Source organism: Amblyomma mixtum, chromosome 1 (genome assembly GCF_055824585.1).
Source record: "Amblyomma mixtum isolate Tamu chromosome 1, ASM5582458v1, whole genome shotgun sequence".
NCBI lineage: Eukaryota > Metazoa > Arthropoda > Arachnida > Ixodida > Ixodidae > Amblyomma > Amblyomma mixtum.
In genome coordinates this window covers 9103229-9128320 of record NC_143012.1, presented here as the reverse complement: position 1 = coordinate 9128320, position 25092 = coordinate 9103229, and the positions used below count along the sequence as shown (strand labels likewise).

Sequence of the window (25092 nt, the reverse complement as noted above, 5' to 3'; positions counted from 1 at the left end):
ACTCGCTGAAATGTATGCCATTGGGTTCTCTTGACACCAAGGAATACAATAAGGGTGAAATTGTCTTCCTGCCCATCATAGAACTTAAGTTATAGAGTTTTGAAGTTGTCGCTTCAGAAATGAGAAGGAAAGTGTGTGTTCCCGTTTCTGAAGTGGTAGCTTCAGTACCCTATAGCTCGAGTTCTATGAGAGCCAGGATGATAATTTTACCCTTATTGCATTCCTTGGTGTCCAGAGAACCCAATGGCATACATTTCAGCGAGTTTCCTGCTGCAAATTTTCTTCAAAACTCTCCGCAAAATACTTGCATAAAAAGTGCATAAGTGCTCAAGGAATTGCTTTACACGAAATTAAATGACATATCTAGAATCAGCACACAAAAATATACGTGCCCTGGAAATTTCATAACTATGACTTGATTAATAAAATTTTATTTTCAAGACCAGTGTCCCCCCTTAAGTACTGACAAGAATGTCAAAACTGTTGATGTAAATTGGTGAACGCAACCTCTCCACTGATGAGGTGTAAAACAAGGATGAAATAGATTTGTCATGATTAGTATCCTAGCCAGAGGATGAAGGGACGGCAATGAGCATTTATGCCTGTTCGATGATAAGCCATGCACACTGAGCACTCTCAGTACCACACTGTTGGTGACAAAAAATACACCATCATGCATTTGGACAGCATAGTCTGCACAGGCTAACGAATGTGAACACCTTTCAGTTCCAAAGGAAAGGCATAATTCGTGTTAATTCAGTACTCTGCAAGGTACAGAGTACTACCTTGCAGGCTGGCCACCAAAAGTATATAGAAAGACATTTTATTAGTCACAATCAGGCAAAAACATTGCGTACAGAAATACACACATTTGAGCTTTAAATACAAACATAGCATAGCCAATGGTACTTTTATACAATGTGAAATGGTACACTGGAAAACCAACTCGGGGGGAAAAAGACAGCATTAGTTCCTTGGACAGATGTGATGTGCTCGGCTCTCTTAGTGTGCCATTTGGAACAGTTCAGTGTGTGAAGGTGGCCTGCTGCTTGCCATAGAAACCGGGCACGTTTAAAACCCACAGTCGACTATGATGCAAGAGTCTTTAAAGGAGATGAAATGGCCTTTTCACAGTCATTTGCAGCTGGAGTTTCCTGAAAGGAAGCAGGAAAAGGTGAGTCGATAATTGCTGCCAATTAGAGAAGTCTACGTTGTGCACTGAACAACTGTTCTGTACCAGTTTTTATACACACTCCCCTCGCTACCAAGAGATGGCACTGGCAAACACGGGGCAAGTGCTTTCTGTATGAAACGCAGCATTTGCTTGCACATGAAAGTGTCATCTTGCCATGCCTCTGTGCATGCCAAGGACCTTTACGCATAAGGGACGGCACACAAATAAGAAGATGAAAGTCACAAAGTTCAACTGCACGCCAATAAATTGCCTTCCTTGATCCCTGACGGTTAATCTTGGCAGTTGTGAGGTGTTGGAGCCCAGTACACACAATACAATGATTAAAGGGAAGCATTTTTATAACTGCACTGCATTGTTAGCAGAAATCGGTGCTACTGCTCTGTCTGCCTAGGATGACTTTTGTTTGGCAGCAGAAGACCAATTTACTGCATAGAAAATTGAATTTAAGACTTTTCCTGTCATTTGATTAAATTTGCAACATCACCGTCAAACAGGATGCTGTGATCACTGCCAGAGGGTGAATGGCGACAAAGCCTGGCCTCATGGATATATGTGCACAGAACCAGCTCGGCATCACCACATACTTGCAAAAACAGTCAATGGCGGCAGTATCTCCATTTAAATCCTATAAAAGCTCTGTTTTCGGTGACAGCTGTCTCTTTGTGATTAAATTCAGTGACATACCCATACCGGCCAAGTTAATTTATTCTTCGCGTCTCTTAAAGGGGGGACGCAGCTTTCAAATCGAGCAAAATGACGATTCGGTTTGCTAAATATCGAAGTATGCACTCATTTAACTCGTCTTCTAGGCTCTCTTAAAGTTTCAATGCTGTTTTATCAACCACAGCGGCACTTGAAAATAGGCATTTTTGAGCCCTGGCATCATAGCTCTGTCGAATGGGTACTCGGTGAGCCAATAGGCATTTTTGAGCCTGGCATCAGAGCTCTGTCAAATCGGCACTCGCCGAGCCAATGAGCATCATTTTCAAGAGCCACCCAGATACACTGCTGCTACACCGGGAATTTCAATGATCACTGAGAAGTGAGCATGCTATCCAACAGATGGCGCTAGGTGTTCTAAGTCAAGCAGAATGAAACAAGGCGAATTTTGGAGTAGGTGCTATCTTTAATGCGACTTTTTCAGCCGTCCGGTCTGTGCATGCGCACCTCTTACAGCTCCACTGGTTGAAAACAAACCATCAGCTCCTACTGCGCATGCGCAAGTCATGTTAGCAACAGACACCAGTGACAGATGGCAGCAGCTGTCAAGCACACACTTGCCACTTCACAGGCACAGCTGGTGCCTTGTGAAACGGGATCGTGCCAGAGCCTCCCACATGCGTTTGTTTTCAACCAGTTTCTGCCTGTTCCCCAAAGGGCGTCGCATCTTGCGAAAAAGGCGGATTGAAAGTTTGTTCGGAGAAAGCTATTCAAATACTAACTTCACAATTCAGCGCCATGGGTCGACTAAGGGCAACGATGCAATCTTTGTTTCGGAAGCATGCATTTGTCGCCTGTGAAGCTGTCACAGGTCAGTAACAAACCGCCTCTGCCACATTCATAGCTGTAGGACACTTCCGTAGACTCTGTTGTCACGAAGCGTGCCAAGAGGTGAAAAGAGCTCTCTCTTTCACACATACACACATGCAAACACAAACACATTCAGCGCCCAGTTAAGCTGACGGCGACAGATGCGCTCAACTCACGAACAGGTCCTTAAGAACTGCGCTTCACCATCACTGTACGATTTCTCAAGTAAAATGCGTGCATCAACACCAAATCTTCTGGCACGCATCCTAGAGGCTATGCTACACTGCCATTTAGTTCAAAACACTTGGCAAACCACCCCGGTGTAGCTATCACAAGTTCGAATTGAGTGGCAGGAAAATTTTGAATTCAATTTTTCCAGCCATAAATGCCTTTTTCGCTGCCAGACCATTGTTAACATACCCAAAAAATAGCCAGACAATCAATTTTTACTGGGAACAGTAATTCGATAAGACTTGTCCTAAGAGACTTCAGAACAAGCAATAATAAAATGTTCTGCAGCAATGTATAACCAAAAGCTACATTAATGAAACCTGGCACAAATGATGTGAAGATGTAGCAGTTACGATAAATGATGTGATGGTCTACAGTAATCGGCAGTATCGGCCTCCTGTAAATGCAACTACAGAACTCACCAACGCCAAAGACTTCTTGACAGACTCGCCATTGGTGTCGGTGACCTCGGACTTGACCTTCTTGGGAGTGGCAGAAGGACTCTCCGCAGAGCATCCACCTTCGTCGCTCGTTCTCTGTAATGCAGTCGGCTGCTCCGTTCGAGAAAACAACCCTTGCTCACTTTTGACATTACTGAGAAGAGTGCTGCACGACGTACTTTACATGACGTTTTTCAAGACAAGGAAAGCCCTCGTCGCTGAAAAACGTCCGGAATCTGAAGCTTTATTCCACGTGCAGAAACTTTAAATTTTAGTTTCACAGCAGCCTACTCTTCCTTTAGAGCGACAGTACGCTTTACTTGGTATATGGGAAGCATGGCCGGGCGTGTTCAGTTGTTCAACTAGTCAGCAATCGAAAATTTAAGCCCCACATTTTTTGGACATGATTTTTTTAGAAATCTTTCATGGCACCGCGACATGGCACGTTGAGCCAATGCATATGAGCGCTTAAAATTTCGGATGCACCACAACTGACAGCTCAATTTTTCAGACCTCGTTCACACTCACAGCCAGTAACCCAAGTCACCACATAATGCCCGCAGTAAAATCTCGTTAATTCAACCTGCAAGCGAGATCCAAAACTTGAAACAAAGCGAAATTCAAGCTCAAGCTAAAAGGCAGCCTCTTAATAGCGGGGCTGATATTCTCCGCAAGTCGGCACATTGCACCCGCATGGTTTCAAATTCGTACAGTTCTTGGACACTGTCAGCTGAACAATCATTAGTCACAGTTCATAGAATTGTTCTATGCTGATCTTTCATACCAAACACAGGAAGAGGTAGCAGCGAAGCGCGTGTGAGGCGTACAGCCTCACGGCGACGGCGAGCGCAAAGAAAATGATGGTGCATTTCAAAGCAAAGCCAGCGTGCCAACAGCAAAACGCACCACAACCCAGGCTTTCTATCGTCAAACCCTCAACAAATGGCATTTTGACGACAGACAACGCCTTTCATCATACACAAGCCACCATAGAGTGCATATCGCCGGTTACGATGCTGATTTTGGCTCTAGTCGCTAGGCCTAATTACAAAGAGCAACGCTGACAGAGCGTTTGCTTTGGCCGTTTGTCTGATCTTATCGTTTCGCCATCTTTACCTTCTCATTCCCACAGCAACGGGTTCGCTTTCATGCCTGGAATTTGTCCCAATCAGTGCGTTCATCTGTGAACTGCCTAAGTCAGTACAGCCATCACCTGCCAAGCTCGCAGAAGCGGTCGCCGCCTATCGTTGGGTGCCCGACGCGCGGTGAGATAGTCACTAGGAGCTTTAGAATGCGCACAAAGCTACTGACCCCTTCCTTCTATATAGACAACAAGTTAAGAGTAACTCTTTTCAGGAAAATTAATTTTTCGGACTTCCCGATTTTTCAAACGTTTTTGCGGTCCCTAGCGAGTCTGAAAAATCGGTCATCGATTGTATCTTCATGCACTCAACTAAAACAAACGCCACTCAACAGGGACCACAACTACAGTTCAAAAAGTTGACAGCATATCAATTGATGTACAGTGTGTAACATGATACCGTGCTCGTTCAGGACAGATACGTTGTTGGTGAAAAAGATAATTCAGCCCAAGCTCAATGGGAAGAACAGAGAACAAGGAAGTGCTATTCGCCAAGATGGCCACAAGTGAGTGCTGATAAAGCAAAAAATAAAGGCACAGACCTTTCTCTTTATCAAATGTGTGATGACGTTGACTGGGCGGCTTGATTCCTGAAAGAGCAGTGAACAAGCCAGATTTAGGATTCGGTACGAGCTTGATTGCATTAAAAAAAAAAAGTTGTCTACCTAATACATGATGGCATATTAATACATTATATCATAAATATTAAGGGGGGATGTGGGTCTTAAAATTTTTTTTTTTTATTCTTGGTCCAATCTGAATGAAACTTCACACTCTTGATAAGTTTTTTATGCTGATTTCAAATCTGCAATTAGATTTTTGATAGCTGTAGCGGTTCAAGAAATGTTAATGTTTAAAAAAAAATTAATGGGCATTTCTTACGGGGCTTCATAGAAATTTTGTCTCTGAAATACAAAAAGCAAGTGTGTGGCCCCAATGCCAAAGACATGCTCCAGGGGGTGATGCTATTTTTATTCATTTGAAAGCAATTTATAGGCAAGAAACTGGACCAGCATTTCTGTGAATAATTTTGCTCAAATTTTCTCTCATCACTGCCCTAATTTGTAATTAGCAAAATAATGCTAGAGTGATATAAATAGCATCACCCCCTAGATCTTTTCAGTATGATTACAGTGATACCATATTTGTTATTGTCGCTTAACGACAACATAGAAAAAAGCCCCGTAAGGCTGAGTGCGATGTCCAAAAACATCAAACTGAGAAAAAAGCATTTGAAGTTATAGACAACTGTAACTTTTGCTAGAATGAAGGTACAGCAATGTTAATAGCATCATTGTGTAGCTCTGCTCTTCAGGAGAAAGGTCATACTAAATATGTGACTGCAGCTTGTCAAAAAACTGGCAAAAGCATGTCATAAAGCCATGTACCTACCCCTAGGATCAGCAAGAAAAACTGAATTTAGCACTTGATGTGCCTGTTTCAGTGCCCTTCAAGCTAAAGAAATGCCCAAATTGTGTAATAAAGCAGTCCTGCCATAGACAAACTGACACAAGGTTTAGGTTGAAACATAACGTCGTGTTTATTCACATGGCTGGTGACTGTCCCAACGAGAAACTGCTCTACAGCAGACCAGGGCTGTATGCAGGGTCCTTTGCTAGCTTGTGTCGCTTAGCAAGCCTTGCCTTGGCAGCACTACTGTCGAGGTGCTCCCTTTGAGCCTTCTGCAGCCTGCTTTTGTCCTTCTCGAGGCTGCGGCGCACCAAGCAGCTTCCAGCACTGTAGCCGAGCTTCTCGGCAATTTGTGTGCTACTTCTCATGAGACCCTGGTTGAAGCGGCTGATAGCCTCAGCCACTGCTCTTTCAGTGCTGCGAAGTGAGGCATGCTGATTCTTTGGGACCTGCTCCCAAATCATGGCATGCAGGCTTTCGTTGGCGTTTTGTGTGATCCCATCACTGCATCGCTGCAACAGGGCAGCATCACTCAGCCTCCTAAATACAGGCTCCAATGCCTCGCAAACAAAGCTAGGCAGGCTGTTTTTGTGTGGCGGCGGTTCCTCATTCATAGCCATGGCCCTGTTGTATTTACACCATGAGTCCGACCCTTCGGGGCAGAGGTCATGTCTTGGTGCCTCATCTGTGGATGACATGTGCCGCAGTGTGGCCAGGACTGCTTTTTGCATGCCTGGCACATCGTGTTTGTGGCTCCGTAAGGCATAGCCGTAATAACTGGTGATCTTTTTTATCTTTTCTTGCGTGAGCCTTCCTTTGCCACCAAGTGGCTCACCTTGGGCTTTTTTCTTGTCGACAAGGGTGCGCAAGGCAGCTCCCATGCGTTTGTGTACATGGTTGATGCAGTCCTTTTTTTCGACTTTTATAAAGCCATATACTGCATCTTCAGTCAGAGCATGGTATGTCCGACTATCCCCATCAGACAGCATTGTCGTGTACCGCAGCTTGTTTTTTTCGAACGACCGCTGAAACAAGCGCAGGGCTGCTTCGACTTCCATCTGGCCAGCCTTGCAGTCAACATTTTTCTGGCACAGTGGAGCATGCTGCACCAGCCAGGCTGCATGTCGTTGTTCATTTTCTTTGGGCCCTTTTGTGCAGCCGAGGCAAAAGTTGGAAAGTACAATGTGGTCTATTACAAGACCAGTATGCATCTCAACTGTGCACCCCACACAGATGTGGGAGCTGTGTCCACGAGTTAGCCAGGTGCCGTCGTAGATTACGTCGATGTTTCCTGGCGCGTTGCCGAACTCCGCATACAACTCCTTGACGCAGACAACGCTAGCGGCCTCGCACTCGGTAGCGGTCGCTGTGCAGGCTTCTGCCATCATCTTCATATGGCCCTGGTAGGTCTTGTGGTGCAAGCCACGGTGCGATATATTCATCGCGGCGAAAAAGTCCGACGGGGCTGTCGCTCCTTTCCCGATGTTGTGAATGGCTTTCATTGCGCGCACGTTCACCTCGAAAGCCGTTATCTTCGCATCACTAGCCCCGGCCAACCTCGGTGATGAGAAACGCTCCTCGCGCAAGTCGCACGTGTTACAGGAGAGCACGAGCTTATCACACAGCCCATACTGTTTGCTCGACTTTGATAAAGTCACGCTTTTCGTGCCACACTCGGGGCAAAGCATAAGCCCAATGAAAGAGTTCACCACGGCTAAGTCCACGATCATAAATTCTGTGCCGTTTTCCTTGCCGCTGTCACTCACCAGTTCAACGTCCAAAAGCTTGAACTTTCGTTCTGTTGCGCTCTGCGACGCCAGACGCTCCTTCACGCCCGCAGCATTTCTCGCGTACTCAGCAGACTCATCAGCAGAATAGAACACTGTGTCGATGCGGTCTTGGATGCCTCCAGAAGGGCCCGCTGACGGTTCGATGACGCCAGATGTACTGCAGCTAGGCTGGCTAGGCAGAGAACAGGCCGCTTCGGAAGCAACAGGCGATCCTGGTAAAGTGCTGTCGTCCTTCGGTTGTGCGTTCCATGGACGCTTTCGTTTCTTTCCGTACGCTTGACGCGTCTTCTTCTTCAGGCGAGCGTCTCCGGACATTCCGGAACGAAGCGGAAACACGATGCGTCGAGAGCACGGTCGAGAGAAACGTTCGGACAAGATAACTATCGCAAAAGCAAGACGCGCGACGCGGCAGCCGCGGCGGCAAACGTAGAAGAAAGAAAGAAAGAATATGACGCGCCGGTCACGCCAGCCAATGGGAGGCGAGGAACGGAACGTTTGAAACGCGCGCGCCCCACGAGCCAATCAGCGGCCCGGAAGCGGCCTTCGGAAAACCTGCGACGGTGGCTGTTCCTTTTGAGCGACGCCATTTTGAGAGGCAGCAAAATGCGCACAAAGAAACCAGCTTCAAAACGAGCCCAAGATGGCGGCGATCGGCCGGCTGCTTTAGCCGTGGCGCGCGCGGGAAGTTCGAACAAAATTTTTTCTTTTCGGGGCATTTCGTGGCTCCCATGGCGTTTTGAAAACAGATTTTATCGCATTTCCCGATTGAATTCAACGTTAATAATTAGACGGCAAGTGCTTGAAGGTACAAACATTCCGAAAATGAGTTTTTCTCAAAATCGATTTTTTGGCCATTTTTGACCGTTGTAAGCAACCCGCGTCCCCCCTTAAGTATATTATCATAATATTGTTATGTTAGTAATATATGATGAAGTATAAATGATATGATAAAGCACTCACAGGACCCGAGCCAGAGTTCTTGACGGGGGACGTTGCCTGCAATAAGCAATGGACCACAAGAAACCCGAGTAAGATATAGCACACAAAAAGCAAGTGAAGTAAATTGGCTGCCAACAGATGATTTTGTCAACTCTTGCCTACAAAGGATAAGATTATTGTGCTGCCGAGGTTCAAATGAAACTCTCTGATATCAGTCAGTCTATAACAATACAACGCTAGCACAAATTGCGTCCCCCCCCTTTCATTCTGCCACTCTACATGGAGTAAAAAACTTCCCACCGCACCCTGTGTGAGGTGCAGTATTTTAGTGCAACTTATGAATGCGAATCACGCATAGCTGTTTTATAACAGTGCAGACTGACACGGTAAGCATGTCACATCTCACCTACAGACATCAGGGCCAGTGCTCACAATGCTGGTTACTGATTGGGTCACAACCAACCTAATCTTTTGCAAGTCGTTAATCTAAATGCGACTCCCTCAATAAAAAAAAGTGCCAGGGGCATCTTGAAGACATAGGCCTTTTTCACGACCCATTTCTGTGGCCAAGATATGCTCTGACAAGTGCCTTGGCATCGCAATGTTCTTGCATTTGGCAAGCACACTCAATGAAACCAGGCAGGGAACTTGGGATACCTCCAGGACAGGTCTTAGTGAGCTGCTCTTCTGTTGCACACATGTTCCATAACTAATAAGGGAGTAATTACTCATTGACATCCACCCGAGCGCAGCCATATGGCTAATTACATGAGTAATTACTCCCTTATTACAAATCTACTCCACCTTGGGGGATTCCCCTAAACATTTGACCAACACTGTTCCCACTTCGAGTTATTGATCAATTCGCTCTCGCCCTACCATAAGCTTGCCATCCCGGTTAGCTGAATTGGTAGAGCGACTGCTCCGATGAAGCGGTGGTTCCGGGTTCGAACCCCAGACCAGGACGAATTTTTCTTTAACTACGAAGTTTCTGAGAAAGCTGTATAGCTTTCCTTTGTAGCCGTATGGCTGCGCTCGGGTGAATGTCAATGAGTAATCACTCCCTTATTACAAATCTACTCCACCTTGGGGGATTCCCCTAAACATTTGACCAACACATGTTCCATAACTCTGAGCTTAACAGGATACATTGTATGAAAGTGATTTCGCTTCTGTGAAATAACATCCCCTTGCTGAGGAGGCACCATGCTACAGAAGGAGAATGCACACTAGCACAGTTGTACAACCACTGGAACCTGTGGCAAAACACCACAGATTTGATGGGTGCAATGGTGGTGAATCTCACTTACGGGCAAGCGCTCCCGCATCTTCTGGATGGTGGCGTCCTTGAGGGCGCGGCAGTCTTGCCGAATGGTGTCCTCGGTGTCTTCGACACGAGCTCGCACCTCAGGCAGCAAGCCCTGCAACTCCTCCACCTCTCGTTCGGCCAGCCACACAGGGTCTTCGTCTAAGCTCCCCTGGCGCTCTTTCTTCTTGCCTTCCTCGATGAACCTGAGAGTAAACCTTGGCTTCAACAGCCGAACGCCAACACTACTCAACCACCGGGGCAGCTAGTAGGGTTTGACTCTATGCTCGCGCTCCTCTCGAAGTGAGAGACTGGCCGCGCCGAGCGAACGAAAGTACCGCCGCATGCTCATAGATGGCGCCAGAGTGGTGCGCTGCTGTTAAGGTATGTCACCACCTTTTTCAAAATTTTTTTTTAATTTTGACTATTAAATTTTTATTTCACATTTACCTTATAAAACACCGTTTTATATGATATTCAAAAGCAAAAAAGAGTGAAAAAATCTATGCTGGCATTTATTATTCACAAAAAATTGCCCAAACTTGGCTGTTATGCGAACATTCATAACTAGCGAATGGAGAGCAGGAATTGTAAACTTTTTGGCACAGAGTTAGCCAACTAACCGCGCTGTGCAACCAACTAGGATCTTTGCCATCCGATGATTGGGAAAAAAGTTATAGCAAAAATGCCAAAGAAAACAAAAAAATGTGCCATTTTTGCCTGCATTCCTTGACATAAAACTCGATTATATCAAAACTCATCATTCGATTTCATTTATCCTAGTTCATTGCACAGGCTAATAAAAAAGGAACGAGCGTGCAAAGTTTCAATGAAAAATATTCATTCATTTCGAAGTTATCACTGTTTGCGCAACACGAAAATGCAAAAAAACTAGTTTTGAGAAAAACAAGAATAAAGTTTTTCAATCCTTGTAGAAACAAGATCATCATGCCGTAAGAAGTTAAAATCCTCCAGGTCTATAGCTAGGGCCCTCCTTAGCTGACACGAGCTCTCTTTTGGCATTTGTTGCTGCCCGTCTTTATTTTCGGAGATGTTTTGCCTCACCCGTTGATTGACGCTGGGCCTTCAACACACGGTAATGGTCACTGGTGCAACATGCTACGAGAGTGTGGTGGCTAGATTCGGTGCCTGCTTCCCTCAAAATATCTGCTGTACTTCTTTTGCCATCATTGAAGGACGAATCCAGTAGCATTCAAAGCGATAGCGTGAAGCGCGCGCAAAGTAAACAACTGAGACGCTTGTAGCGTCATGCATCCCTCTTGCGGAAATTTAAAGCAATGTTTCAAAAAAAAGGAAGCCTTCAAAATTGCTTTTAAATAATCTTTTACATATCAAACTGAAACAAAACAAAAAATTTTCAATATACGCCGTTGATTATTGCTGAGTTATCATTTTGTGTTACGAAACCACATCAGTTTCGGTTTCAGAACTGTCCACCACCTGTTCGAAAGTTGGCTATAACTTTTTAACAAAGTAAGATACGAACATTATTTTTGCTGCAAAACATTGTTGACTGTTTGGGGGCTCCCGAAATATAAAAAAGAAAAAATGTCATTTTTACAAAAAAAAACGTTTTTTCAAAGGTGGTGACATACCTTAAATGAGCTACTCAAGCAGAAGCTCAGCGCCACCGCCAAGGACCCTGCCATTCGTGCCGCCGGTGAAATAGCGTGGCCCTCTAATGCTGGATAGGGTCAAACAACATGGCGGTGTCTGACAAAGCGGAAGCCGCTTGCTTCACCATGAATTCGCCGTTGCCACTTCACTGCGACTTGCGTTCGTGGCACTAGAGCGGTGCACGAAGCCTTTTATTTGTCTACAGATGAGCATGCTACAAAAATCTGAAGACAAAGTGCCATGAATTTTAAGACTGCTTCTGGACTTTGACAGCTGCTAGGCTTAGCAAATATGTGCTGCTTGGTCACCACGCAGACATCTTAAAGCGCAGACTGTTTAAATAGGTTGGTGTTGGTGTTGAAAGTATACTATTATTCATGCAATAGGCTGTTTTTATTATGTGTTACTGCTTTTTGCTTATGCTGTAGCAAATAGAATTAAATTGATAACATATACAATTAACATAATCCAGGTGCTGTGGGCCCCCTACTCTAAACCTCTCGCAATGACCCAACACAAGATCGCCACATGCAGCATGAACAAAGCAGGTAAAGCAGAACAAACCAAGCATCACACGCTCAGTTGGGCTCCGCACGTGGTATGTGCATTTTGATGTTCCGAAATGGCACGTGGGCTAGGAAGGACGCTGTAGTGGAAGGCTACGGATTAATTTCAACCCCGTGGGGTTCTTTAACGTGCACAAACATTGCAGAGTGCATGAGAGGTTTTTTTTATCACTGGAAATTGGAATGCTGAAGCGTGGTCCATATTATCTTCTCTGCAACTACATGTAGTCTTCATTTCCAACTGCCCAACACTGGCAAATTTATGGCACCAAATGCCTTGATAAGTGTGCTAGTAATGAATAAAAACCACTCACAATGAAGTGAATCTTGGCATATAGAGATCAGCACTTACCACATTCTGGCGACGTGTTTCAGACCTTAACAACCATCACTAAGCTTTATCACCCTGTACTCGATGCATTTATGCGCCAAGCTACTGAGTCATTAACCTCGTAGCGCACGACAACTTCAGCTAACAAACACCAAAATGTAAGAAAGTAATACTTTTAACTTTCACGAAGCCACAGCTACTTTACTCCTCTAGCTGGAAACCATAACATGTGAAATACCCCCTCATATTTGAAGTGCATGCTATGGAGTGGTATAAAGAGGCATTCAAGAGTTTACATGCATTTTTTTTTTCATGCGGAAACGACTTCATCACTAAAGCTCTCCAACCACACCTTGCGGGCAGCTGAATAGCCGAAACTGGCATTCTTTTGACACAAGGTGATCGATCGGCCACAATGGATGCAAAAGTTGCTGCTCATATACAATGCACATCTTCCAAGCTCTGAAGGCCAGCTCTGCTAACACACACACGTGACTAAAAAAGCATTTAAGGTCAAAAGAATGCTCACTCAGGAAATATTCTTACTGCACCCACAAGACAGTTTATGCTTATGGAATAACCAAGTAATTGCCCATTAGCATCCACCCAAGCAGTTCTATGAATACAAAACAAAGCTACAGAGTTTCACACGAACTTTGCAGTTGAATCCTGTCCCTGTATGGAGACTGAACCCAAGATCACCATCTTTCCGGGGCAGTCACTCTACTAACTAAGCCAACCAGGACAGCTAGCATCAAGAACAGTGTTTAGTCCGATGTGTTGGTTGGTTTGGTTTTATGGGGGTTTAAACGTCCCAAAGTGACTAAGGCTATGAGAGACGCCGTAGTGGAGGGCTCCGGAAATTTCGACCACCTGGGGTTCTTTAATGTGCACTGACATCGCACAGTACATGGGCCTCGAATTTCTCCTCCAAAGAAATTCAGCCGCCGCGGCCGGGATCGAACCCGCGTCTTTCGGGCCAGCAGCCGAGCACCATAGCCACTGAGCCACCGCGGCGGCTAGTCCGATGTGTGTAGGTGAAATGGGTGGAGGCTAATGAGCAATTCCTCCCTTATTTCACATCTACACCACCTTGCAGGATCCGCCAGAAACCATTAGAGTTTATGCTTGTGCACATTATGTCTTTGTCGGACTCGGCCAGACTCGGCCACTCAGAGCTCACCGGGTGAGATTTTCGACGCGCAGCTCGAGGACACGCACGGCGGAACGCAAGTCTTCGGCTGCCTCCTGATACTGGCCCCCAAAGGAGAGGGCCAGTCCCCTCTGGTAATGCGTCTCAGCGATCTGGCGGCTATCCGCCTCAAGCAGTTCACGCTGGATGTTGAGGCACTCGGCAAGGTCCTCCACGGCCTGCTCACAGTTGTCCGACTCGAGGCTGATCTCGCCCAACTTGAGCAGCACGTCGGCAACTTTGAGGCGATACTCCCGGCTGTTATCAGGTTCTTCTTCTGCTTGCCTGCAATTAGGAAAAAAAAAAAGTTACAGCCACTTGCCCTTAGGGTGTGACGAGTGAGTGGTACTAGTCTGTTCACGAAGAAATGATCGGTAGGTATTTGACCCCATATTTGCGACCCTTTTTAGCAGGATCTACTAAGGTTAGAGCTATCACAATGGTACCAATGTAATCAGCTCTTCCACTTTTCACTATCGCAGAATTCCAGTTGGGTAGCATACTGTCAATTTTTTCTAATTCATTCCCTACCCAAACTTTTAGGCTTAATTGGGCAATAAACATCCCATGGAACAAATTTCCCGCAGTCAATTTCCACAAATCATTAACAGTAGACTCCGTTGTGCGTTTATGACATGCTGGGCAAAAATGATAACTCTAGCATTTGGAGTTCTTAAGATAAAGGAACTAATGTTATGAAATTGGCTTTAAATTGAGAAGAAGAGCATTAATATGAAACCGCACTGAATGAAAGCACCTCAACTACTGCCCTTCATAATCACAAGCCAAGTAGCCATCCCTACAATCAATATTTCTCGTTTGCTTAACACCCAGCTTTCTGGGTCGATTCACTTCTCAGATGTGTCCTCTCCACAACAAACACTCATCACAAGTCAGCCTCACATGACCATTACACTGTGCCTGTAGCGACGGCAGCGCTAGTGAGGACTATGGCTAAGTGTGGATGAGTAGTCCAGTTACTAATACATTTTTGTTTTGGAATGTGCCCACGGGCACATTCCAGCAGCCAATAGCGGCTGACAATAAGTGGCGGCGGCCAGATAATGCTATCGTGTTCTATTAAGGCGAAGCTTAAGCAACCTCTTAAGATTTTTATTTTTTTTTCCTGGCATGCAATATGACGGGGGGGGTCCACTTACATTCGAGTCGACTTACAATCGTGTAAATACGGCAAGCCAGAAGGAGCATTTATACTTGTACCCATTAGCGACAATTATAAGTATGAAGTACTTATTTCCTCACACTGGTCTTAAATTGTGGTGCACTACACTTTGGGGCCAAGGCCTGCATAGCGCAAGTAAAATGAAAAGTTCTGCTGAACTCTTGTTTGCCATCACACAAGATGCATATGCACAAACAGTAATTGTACAATGCACATATCTTGACTTCCAAAATTTTCGCGTCCATGCACTTTTAATACTCTGCAATGGAAGAACTGCAGAGTGGAGCACAGTACTGCAAATGTGGTCGGCCACAACGCTACCTTTTAAATATGACCTTGGCCAGTTCAAGGACCTCCCAGGCCAACTGAAGGTTTGGTACGTCTTCCTGTGTAAAAAAAAAAAAAAAGAAAGAGCACCTATTACACTGCAACTTAACAGAAGAAAGCACACAAAGAGTAGAGCGTGATTAAGGACAAATGTGAAAAAATACCTTAAGATTTGAAACAAGATTTCACATTAAACTGATTTTGTTCACAGCGCAACAAGAACGGGAAAGACGAAAGAGTGGCACAGACAAGCGCTGACTATCAACTAGTTTTTACTGAAGAACGAAAGGTGTATATATACAAATATAAAAACACTTATCAAGAACACCGAAGTTATCTGGAAGGCACATGGGAATTTAGATACCTCTTTTCATTCTTCAATAAAAACTAGTTGATAGTCAGCGCTTGTTTGTGTCACTCTTTCGTCTTTCCCGTTCTTGTTGCGCTGTGAACAAAATCATGAATACTTACCAACTCGCCCAAATTTCTGCCTTGCTGGACACTAAACTGAAGCCATGCATAAGGGTCATTGTGCCAATATAGCCCTCATATGAAGCCCTCACATCTCAAGAGATGAGAGATGAAATTTTGCATAATGCATAGAAGCTGTTCTGCCAATGGCAAACTGCTCAGTCTCTGCACTGCCAAAAGTTGGAAAGTGTGTGCCAAAATAAACAAACGCACATCTCGCTAAGAACAAGCATGAAAGTTCAGCTCCACTTAGTTGGATAGAACTGAAGAACAAAGCGGCGAATGCCCCTTTACGGCAAGACCCACCAGCCAAAGGCGTCAACCTATTCTCCCTTAGACCAATTTTCCCCCTCTCCCCCTTGACCCCCTTCTTTGCGCTGGCCAGCGTGAAATCGCAAGGGGTAGCAGATGAACGGAGAATAAGCCATGGCTGACCAAGTTAACTGCATCATCATGAAAATCAGTTGATGCCATCGGTTGGAGGGCTTCGTTTGAGAGGCAACTGCTGCTTTATTCTTGACTTATATCCGACTGCAGGCGTTAACGTATACATGCGCTAACTTTAGTCTGCAGCTCCATGCATCGCCTAGCACTACACAAATATATTTAGCCCCATTATGAGTGATGCTACCGCAGAACTGCTATTAGACTGCTTGCCTAACCTTCCAGCTAACTGAATTGATCCCCACATCCCAAGCTCAACTCTTTGATAGTGAACAAGTATTACGCTGATGATGCCAAGGAGCAGCAAAGTGTTTCTTGGTTCCATAGCAAAGTTTGCTCTGGTCGCATACAATTCATCCCTCAAAAAGCGGCATACCACTTCTAGGCATTTCCATGCTCAAGAAAGGAGAAGATAATAGAATGTATGCGAGAAAACAGGCCAGGCACCTCATCTTTTGGAGCTGGCGCAGATGACCCACTGGGACCTGCTGTTGACGTTCCGGGCTCGCTCGGCAGTGGCTCGATGTCGTCCTTCAGTGCTGGCTCGGGCTTCTCCAGGTCTTCCTCGGCATCCTCTTCCGTGGCAGCTGCATCAGCTTCTGAGGATGCAGAGCACACATTACAAGCCCCACGCCTCCATCTTCTCTCTCGTGCAACTGAAAGCAATGACTGGTAGCAGAGCTCTCACAGAGTCCTTAACGTGAGCATTAAAAGGTGATATCCAATTCATTGCAGAGAGAACTACAAAAACAGCAGCAACACAGACGAACACAAAGTGAGGACACACCATTTCTAGCTGTCCTGCTGGGCGTTTCAGGCTCTTCTAGGGGCTTTTCATAACCTTGCCATTGATACTGCAGTGTCCTGTGCCATTTTAATTTTGGTTTGGTTTGGTTTATTGGTTTGGTTACTGGTTTACTGGTTTGGTTTGGTTACTGGGAGCCTACCCCAAGTGGTCCTGTAAGTGAAGCCGATAGTAGTAGCTGCAGGAATCTGCAAGCCAAGTCAAGAGAAGAAAGGAGACAGAAGCAAAGCCAAGCCAAGAGAAATGAGAAAGTGAAAGAAAAGAACTTTGCAAACCCAGAAAGTGGGAAATTAAAGAATAGAAGGGAAAGAAAACAGATCAGGGCTCTCACCAAATGTTTTGACTGAGACGTAGCCTAGTTTAGCCAGTAATTTTACTTTCAGGACAACTGTTGGTTTATGGGGTTAACGTCCCAAAGCGACTAAGGCTATGAGAGACGCCGTAGTGGAGGGCTCCGGAAATTTCGACCACCTGGGGTTCTTTAACGTGCACTGACATCGCACAGTACACGGGCCTCTAGAATTTCTCCTCCAAAGAAATTCCAGCCGCCGCGGCCGGGATCGAACCCGCGTCTTTTGGGTCAGCAGCCGAGCACCATAGCCACTGAGCCACCGCGGCGGCTCAGGACAACTGTGCTTTCAAAATATCTGCATACGCTCTTGTTCTTGGTAATTAAGATCAGTTGGAAGACAAAGTGCCGGGCCCTCTCCTTTATGGTCGTCTGTGTTGCTTCTCTGTTGCGAGCTGCTGCCACCTATTTTCCCAGCTAAGCCCAACTACGTGGCACATTAAAATATTACTTGACAATTACTATTTCAGCCGTTTATTCACAGCTATACTGCATGCAAAGCAGAATATCACAATGATATCATGCAAAAAGCAGTCTGCTTTTAAAGGTCCTGAAACAATCTGCTGCAATTTGTTACTTTTCCTTTTCCACTGCTTTTAACACTGCTAATGAGATAAAAAGTAGCGAAGCATGCGCATTGTAGAATGTGCAGTGTTTCTGTACAGAAACTTGCACACCACCCTGCATCTGTTCAAGATGACCCCCCGCCCTCACCCTATCCCCACCCCATCCCCAGTGCAACGTCCACTGTGTAAGAAAACTAGCAGCACTTCACTTGTAAATGATGCAGCAGAAGCCATAAAAAAAAAAAAGCAAGAGTCTTTTAAGCCGGACAAAATGTTTCGAGACCCTTTTTCAACCAAATGCACTTGTCTGGTCTATACCTTAAACGGGATGCCTTGCAAAGCAAAGCTAGCCAAGACGCACATGTTGACATATAACACAAAATAAACAAAACGAAAGGAACCAGCAAAACTTTCATTCAGTCTGGTCCCGGCAAGACAAGACGCACCAAGTGAGCAAACTGAAAGCAGCACAATGAAATGACACATTTTGAACCTCAAGCATGAATGCACGTATGCGTACATACATACACATGCCCATGCCTAATTAATGAACTAGCATGTTCACTTAACCGGTCAGCCAGTTCACAAAAATAGAAAAAGCCAACACAGTTTCATGCAATGGCAGATGCAGCAAACGAGCAGCTTGCAACAGTGGGCTGCAAACTGTTTTAGTAAAGCAAGCACCGGAGCCAGCAAGATGGTAGGAGAGTGGCTACCAACTGCATACAACAGAGGCATGCAACCCATTAATAAGATGCAGCTTCAAGCGCAGCACCACATACGGTGAAGCACTTTAAAGATCAACATTATAGTTACAGAGCAAGATCTACTTTTGAAACAAGTCAAAAAGGAACTTGAGTGATACCACCGCACACAGGGTAACGTTATCCATGCTGAGGCATTCAGAGGCGTCTGCACTGTGGACCACACTATCCTTGTCAAATGAGAGGGCAGAGTAGCCAGGAGCTAAGAGGGAGCTGAACACTGACAAAGCTGCCTGCGCACAAGGATGGTTTGGGATTGGCAAGCATGGGAGCACTCGCTGAATTCACTATGGTGAGCAGTGTCATGGCCAGAATCTTGGGCGGTACACAACTGCCTTGGCAATCCAGGACTGTTGTTAAAGAGTGGAAGCACCAAATTTTTTTAGATTCGTGATTACTCTCCGTAATGATGTACAAGACCAAACTGCTGCGCTGAATTTACCTGCAGAAAAAAAAAACTGCGATATAATGGCTGTTTTGTCATTTTAATTCATTTCTACTGTTACACCAGCAAGGCCCGAGAGCTGGAATGTCAATGAATGAACTGGTTAAAGCTGTTTCTGTGTGCCTCAAGTGACCAAATCTAAACTTTGACATCATATCACCATTCGGCTGCTAAAACTGGAACAGAGACCACATGAGAAAAGAAACTCAATTTTAAACTATTTTCCAGGTGCAGGTGAATTCTGCATGGTGACCTATGTACGTCAATGGCTCGTGGATCATTCTGAAGATGAAAACAAAAAATTTGGCGTCTGTACTCCTTCATGAGCCAATAACACTGGCCAAGCTTAAGTGATATTACTTCTGGCCAAACACAGAATTCAGCGATGCAATGACCAAAGCCGTGCCCTCTATCAAACCATTTTTACACACTGACAGTTTTGTGAATTTGGTTCTTGACAAGCAGGCATAGGCTCCAGCTTCCAAAATGCAGTACAGCTGTACCAAGACTGTTCAGATGGAGAAAAGATCTGGCAGGGCCTCAGCAGGCTGAGGCGAGAAGTAAGACGCAGAGACAGAGAGCAGAGGCGTTTTGCAGTAAACCCAAAGTGTAGCCTCTCACCTCCACCACCTCCTTGCGCCTTCACCTCTGTGGCGTCCGCCACCACTGGCTCATCACTACTACCACCGTCAACAGCTGCCTTTGATTCCACCGCTTTCTCTACGTCTGGGCGCCCTGACGGCTCTGCAGGGGAGCCAGACTGTTCTGGTTTTTTCTCGCTTTCTTCATCGCTAACTCCCTTAGAAGATCCTGCAGAAGCAATTTGGGACATCGGCGTGCGATAAAAACCTTGCGAAGTCTTCTCTTTCTTAATCCAGCCACACGGCAACTAGGAACAAGAGTGGGGGCCAGCCAAATAAACAAAACATAGCTATAACTACGATTTGTTGCATCAAACAACTGCACCCCAGGGAAATGGTGGTGCAGAAAAGTGGGTGCCAATGCGCTTTCTTCGTTCTGGATGTGAAAAAGCTTCTCACATAAGCTTCATGCAGCTTCATGTGTGAATAAGCACACAAAATGATATCAGCAGTAACACTGGGAGCACAGAGAGGCTCTCAGGAACTTTTCCCCACTCCTCAGGAAAAGGAGCGATGGCAATCACTGTTACCACATCATTCTCAACTATCAACCACAACCAGCAACATCGGGGATACAGAATTTTAACTAAAGCGACTGTAACCCACTAGCTTCCAGGCAGGACGCATTTGCACTTCAAATCTAAATGAAAGCACTGAACTGGTAGAACATATATTCTGCACTTAAAACCACACCATGACCAATGAGTACAAGTTGTTCAAACGTATGAACTACCAAGTTTCGAGAAAGGAAAGCGTTACAAAAGCCTTCATGTTTGATCTTCCACTCCTTCCCAACACTGTAGGTCCCCTTCTGGTACATGGTCCCAGTTTAAATAAGTAATACATAGACGAGGTTAGTACTACCTGCTGCAACCTTTTCTTTGCAGTGAACAGCTCTGCCAAACAAACCGAAAGGAGACGAAACTTGTCTCAAAGAGTTTTTTTGTCACAAAGTACCATTTGTTCACCACTCCCTGTGATTCAGCTGTTCCTTTTTTATTTTTGAAAATATGGCAACCAGTTCCACCTCTCCTTTGCCTTTGTCAACAGCAGCACGTTGGAAGGATTGAAATACAGCTCCGAGCTCAACAAGTGCTGGTTTAATCACTGTGCCAGCCACCTGCAGTGCTTCCTGCTTTTGAATGCTAGTGACAACTCCCCTCTGACGCTCCACATTAAACATCACTGAAAATTGGATTAGGAACATGCATCACCAAACACACATTTAAAATTCAGCAGGCTCCAACCACAAGAAGTAGTGGGACATCCTTACCAGCAGCATCACCTTCTCCATCCGGCGACTTCTCTTCCCCACCTTCCGCTTCATCATCGTCTTCGTCATCATCTTGCTCCTCTTCAGACTCTTCAAATTAAAAGAAAAAAAGTTTTAAATGCTAATTGTCTCCCTTTTACAAAAATAAAAGGGAGGCAGTACCATTATACCTTCCTGAGATGGCTTATGTTTGTGATACACTCTCCCGCCTGGTTCTGCTACAAATGATAAACAGGCTCAATCGCATGCAGAAAATATCAGGAAAGCACAAAAGGAATCTAAACAATGGTTCCGAAATACTTTCAGTTCCATTGGGTGTACCTTCAACTCATGATGTAAACAGCGCGAACTACAAGGGACAAGAAAAGAAGGGACACAGGACGAGCGTGAAACCTTCATATATGAAGGTTTCAGTGAATAAACCTTTTAGTTGCGAGTCAGCGCTCGTCCTGTGTCCCTTCTTTTCTTGTCCCTTGTGTTCGCGCTGTTTACATCATGAATATCTACCAACTCGCCCAACTGAACGTTTTGCTAAACCTTCAACTCGGTTTCACCTCAAGTGCAACTTAAATTCACTAATCGCTTGTGCCCGCTGTGCACAGTCTTCACAGCTCAAGAAGCAGCACCTCTATAGTCTGTAAAAACTGACCAGTAGGCAGTTTTTTTTTTCCCCCGTATCCTTCTACTTTCACGCCATTTTTGCCTGGCGTAAATGAAACTTCAGTTCTTCAATTTCACACCTTTCACACATCACATTTTAAGACAGTCATGGGAAAAAAAAAATAATTAATTTGGCTTGGTTTGGTTTGGTTTATGGGGTTCAACGTCCCAAAGCGACTCAGGCTATGAGAGACACCATACTGAAGGGCTCAGGAAATTTTGACCACCTGGGGTTCTTTAAAGGGGCCCAGAAACACAACCTTAGTTAACTGTTTTGCCTGTTGATTGCATACAGTGAGTTATAATGGTGCTATTAGCGTCGGTAATACCGCGTATATTCCGTTTTTTAATATTTTAATGTCCTCCCAAAAACAACTTCATGGCTCTGATGGTGTCGCCACACAGTGGCGGGTTTTTAGCAGTGGATATGACATCACCTGGCGCGAGCTTGATGATCGGACAAAGAGTAAATATACTGCAAATTGTGAATAAATAGACACATTTTGCACCTGTCTGCGTTTTACATTAGATCAACAAAAACAACTTGTTTGTCTTAGATAAAAGCCCTGCAAAGCAAGTAAAATAAAAATACACCACCAGGGGCGCTCTGGCATGGAAACAACGCTGCCAGTCTCAGCAAAAACGAGTTACAGGGAGCAGGCAACCATGGAGTGCAAACTTCCGCGACGTGCTCTAGCTGGCTGTTTTGATTGGTTGCGCCAGGTGCCGTCATTGGGAGAGCGAAATAAGAGTGGGAAGCCCCGCCAAAATCGAGTTGAGGGCAGCGTTTTGTTTGCTTGTATTCTTAAATTTCTCCACTGAATAACTCCCGTTCCTGTGCATCGATTTCTGTAATTCTTTTTAAGTCAGCATCTGTGTGACATAACCCACCTGAAGTATAGCCGGTATTCCCCCAAGCAGTGTTTCGCAGCCCCTTTAACGTGCACTGACATCGCACAGTACACAGGACTCTAGAATATCGTCTCCACCGCAATTCGACCACTGCAGCCGGGAACGAACCCGCGTCTTTCGGGTCAGCAGCCGAGCACCATAACCAATGAGCCAATGCGGCGGTGGCTCTGTGCCCACATTTAGTCCTCATGACAAGTCAGCCTACTCATCACACTTTCCAGCTTGTGACAGAGTGCATAGTTCTGTTCATGGCGCCAGCAGTGAACAGAAACACAAGCCGTAACCTCACCTAGGGCATTCCCCAGGACACCTGTCTCCTGCCGTGCAAGCTCGAGAAGGGCACGTCCATAGCAGAGGTAAGCCTCTCCGCACTCCTTGGCGGTCTCGCCATAAAGGGTGCTCAGCAGCTCGCAAGCCTCCTCCAGGCTCACCACAGCAGACGGGTAGTCCTGCACCAGGAGGTGACGCTTGCCCTGGAGCAGCAGCATGGCCGCATCCACGGACGGCTCCGACTTGGACCCTCCTTCCCTGCAAAGGACCCACCATTCAAGTTTTGGCTCACTTCTTAGAGGGACATTGAAGTTGGCCTGTGTTTACAGATTACCGCGTTTAATGACTAAGAGGCAACTTTCACACAAAATGGAGCTTTTATAAGCTATAAAAAGACCAAAATATGAAATACAGGTATCATTGCCACTAGAAGTTTTCAAAAACTGATGACGTCAAGACCACTTCCCTCAGCTTCCCTGACACGATTCTCCGAGGATAGATTACACTGGCATTCACTTTGGAAAAGTGATCACGGAGTCCTTTTCATTATTGCCGCCACTTGATTCAAACTCGAGGCGGGGAAAAATGAATTTGCATTTTTAAATACAATTTTCTCAGTAATAAATCCGTCTTTTGCTGCAAAACAAAGGTCGAAATAGACACAAAAACCCATACAATTGACTTATATTATGAAAAATTGCATGAAGTCATAGTCAGCATCCATTTAACTGCATTTACAAACAGTGGCTGCCTCTTTCAGGCACGCATATTCCAGCAGCCGAAACATGAAAGTTGCACTTTACAAAAGTGAGCAGCGAAAGAGGTCTACACCGTTAGCATTTGACCTGGGCACCCACTCAAATAGCTCAGTAGCTAAGGCACTAGGCTGCCGAGCACAAGTTAGCGGGTTCCATTCCAGCAAAGGCAGTCCCATTTCAACTGAAGTAAAATGCAAAACTGCCCATGTTCAGAAATATTCATAGGCACTTCGACCTCCAGTTGGCCAAATTTATTTTGGAGCACTACACTACAACATTCCTCATTTTCTATTGCAAAGCTGTGGCCCCTAAAACCCCATTATGCCATTTGCTCTCTGCATGGCATGAAGAAAATATTCCTTAGATGTGGAGAGCTAAAGGTCATTTTCATCACGAGCTTAAATTCATTACAAAGTAGTGGACCAGCAATTCTCTAATGAACCAGGGCATTTGGTAAAATGCCATTAAGGTGCTCCCATGTGACTGGGGTACGACCACCTCCACAGCCTTCTCAAAAGCACTGCAGATATGTCATCAGGAATATTAGTGAAATGACGCATAGGAATGACAGGGCACTCAATCAAAACTGACTGCACAGGGATGATATGGCTTGCACACCTGCTTCAGACTGCCAGCTTTCAACGTTGCTTCGCTTTTTATTGCTTTCCCAATGCACACGACAGAGACTGTTTGATATACGCTATTATATATTTCCTGACGAGCGTCTCCAGAGACGCCACTGGCTAGTATCAAAGAAAGTAGTTTTTTCCCGCGTTTATCTAAAGATCCAAGAAGTCATTTGAAACGGGCACCGCATAAAACGTGAATCGGCGAGCACTTAACTGAAACCACTTCGGACATCTCGACAGAAAAACCTGCTGGGCAGGTATTCCTTCTGAGCTACAATGACGAGCCCTGTCTGTGCTCATGACAGCCCTCATGAACGCAGGAGTGCAAACACGTTAACGAAGGGGCAGGATGTAAAAAGTTATGCGCGCATCAAACAATGAAAAGTAAAACAGTCGAAAGGTCACTGAAAATTTTCACGCAATGCAAGTTTACGAAACATGCATCTGACAGAAATGTGAGGGACCCGACGGAAGCATGTCTGCAGGAATGCAGTACACATGCTCTTGTGACGTTGAGAGAGTCAACTACCGGGCACAATGTTCTGCACGAGCTTTAAACTCCACACGCTTACAGCCGCAACCAGCCACAGGATAACGCTCAATGCAGAATTCGCAAGGGGTCCATTTGGCGTGGCGAGGGGTCGTCGCCGCCACTGTACGAAGAGTTGGCGGCACCCGCTTCTAGTGTGCTCATAACTTTCTTAAACTCACCCTTCTGGCTTGGGTGGCGGTGAACTCGCTTCGGCCATTCTCGGGTGTGTGATGTGCTGTGCCTTGAAAGAGCAACACGGTCGACAAAACAAGCGCGCGAACGATTTCGCGCCTTGCGCGGGATTGAAAAGCGAGCGTACGGACGGCGAGACAAACAACCGTAGCCTCGTTTCTG

The 25092-nt window shown here is 45.5% G+C and overlaps 1 protein-coding gene across 5 annotated transcripts; it reads right to left on the bottom strand.

Moving 5' to 3' along the window:
* Positions 1 to 807: 807 nt before the first annotated feature.
* LOC149365412 (protein HGV2-like) lies at positions 808 to 25092 on the bottom strand. 5 transcript variants are annotated; one of them, XM_089542375.1, is made up of 12 exons: positions 24918 to 25092; positions 22839 to 23077; positions 20978 to 21067; positions 19685 to 19873; positions 16582 to 16733; positions 15214 to 15278; positions 13701 to 13994; positions 9987 to 10188; positions 8698 to 8733; positions 5080 to 5127; positions 3379 to 3507; positions 808 to 1154 (listed from the first exon to the last, which is right to left on the bottom strand). In XM_089542375.1, the coding sequence occupies exons 1-12, from the start codon at positions 24953 to 24955 to the stop codon at positions 1089 to 1091; spliced, it is 1548 nt and encodes a 515-aa protein (XP_089398501.1). In that variant the 5' UTR covers positions 24956 to 25092; the 3' UTR covers positions 808 to 1088. The 5 variants fall into 5 exon arrangements, with proteins under 5 accessions (XP_089398501.1, XP_089398511.1, XP_089398507.1 ...); XM_089542385.1 differs by having other exon boundaries at positions 3379 to 3492; XM_089542381.1 differs by having other exon boundaries at positions 16582 to 16730.

Coding starts and splice junctions, on each gene's coding strand:
- LOC149365412 (XM_089542375.1), bottom strand. CDS start 24,955: ATGGCCGAAGCGAGTTCACCGCCACCCAAGCCAGAAGG. Junction 16,734..19,684: donor GGCGCAAGGAGGTGGTGGAG/GTGAGAGGCTAC, acceptor CTGCATCCTCAG/AAGCTGATGCAGCTGCCACG. Junction 1,155..3,378: donor TCAAGAAGTCTTTGGCGTTG/GTGAGTTCTGTA, acceptor GCTTCCTTTCAG/GAAACTCCAGCTGCAAATGA.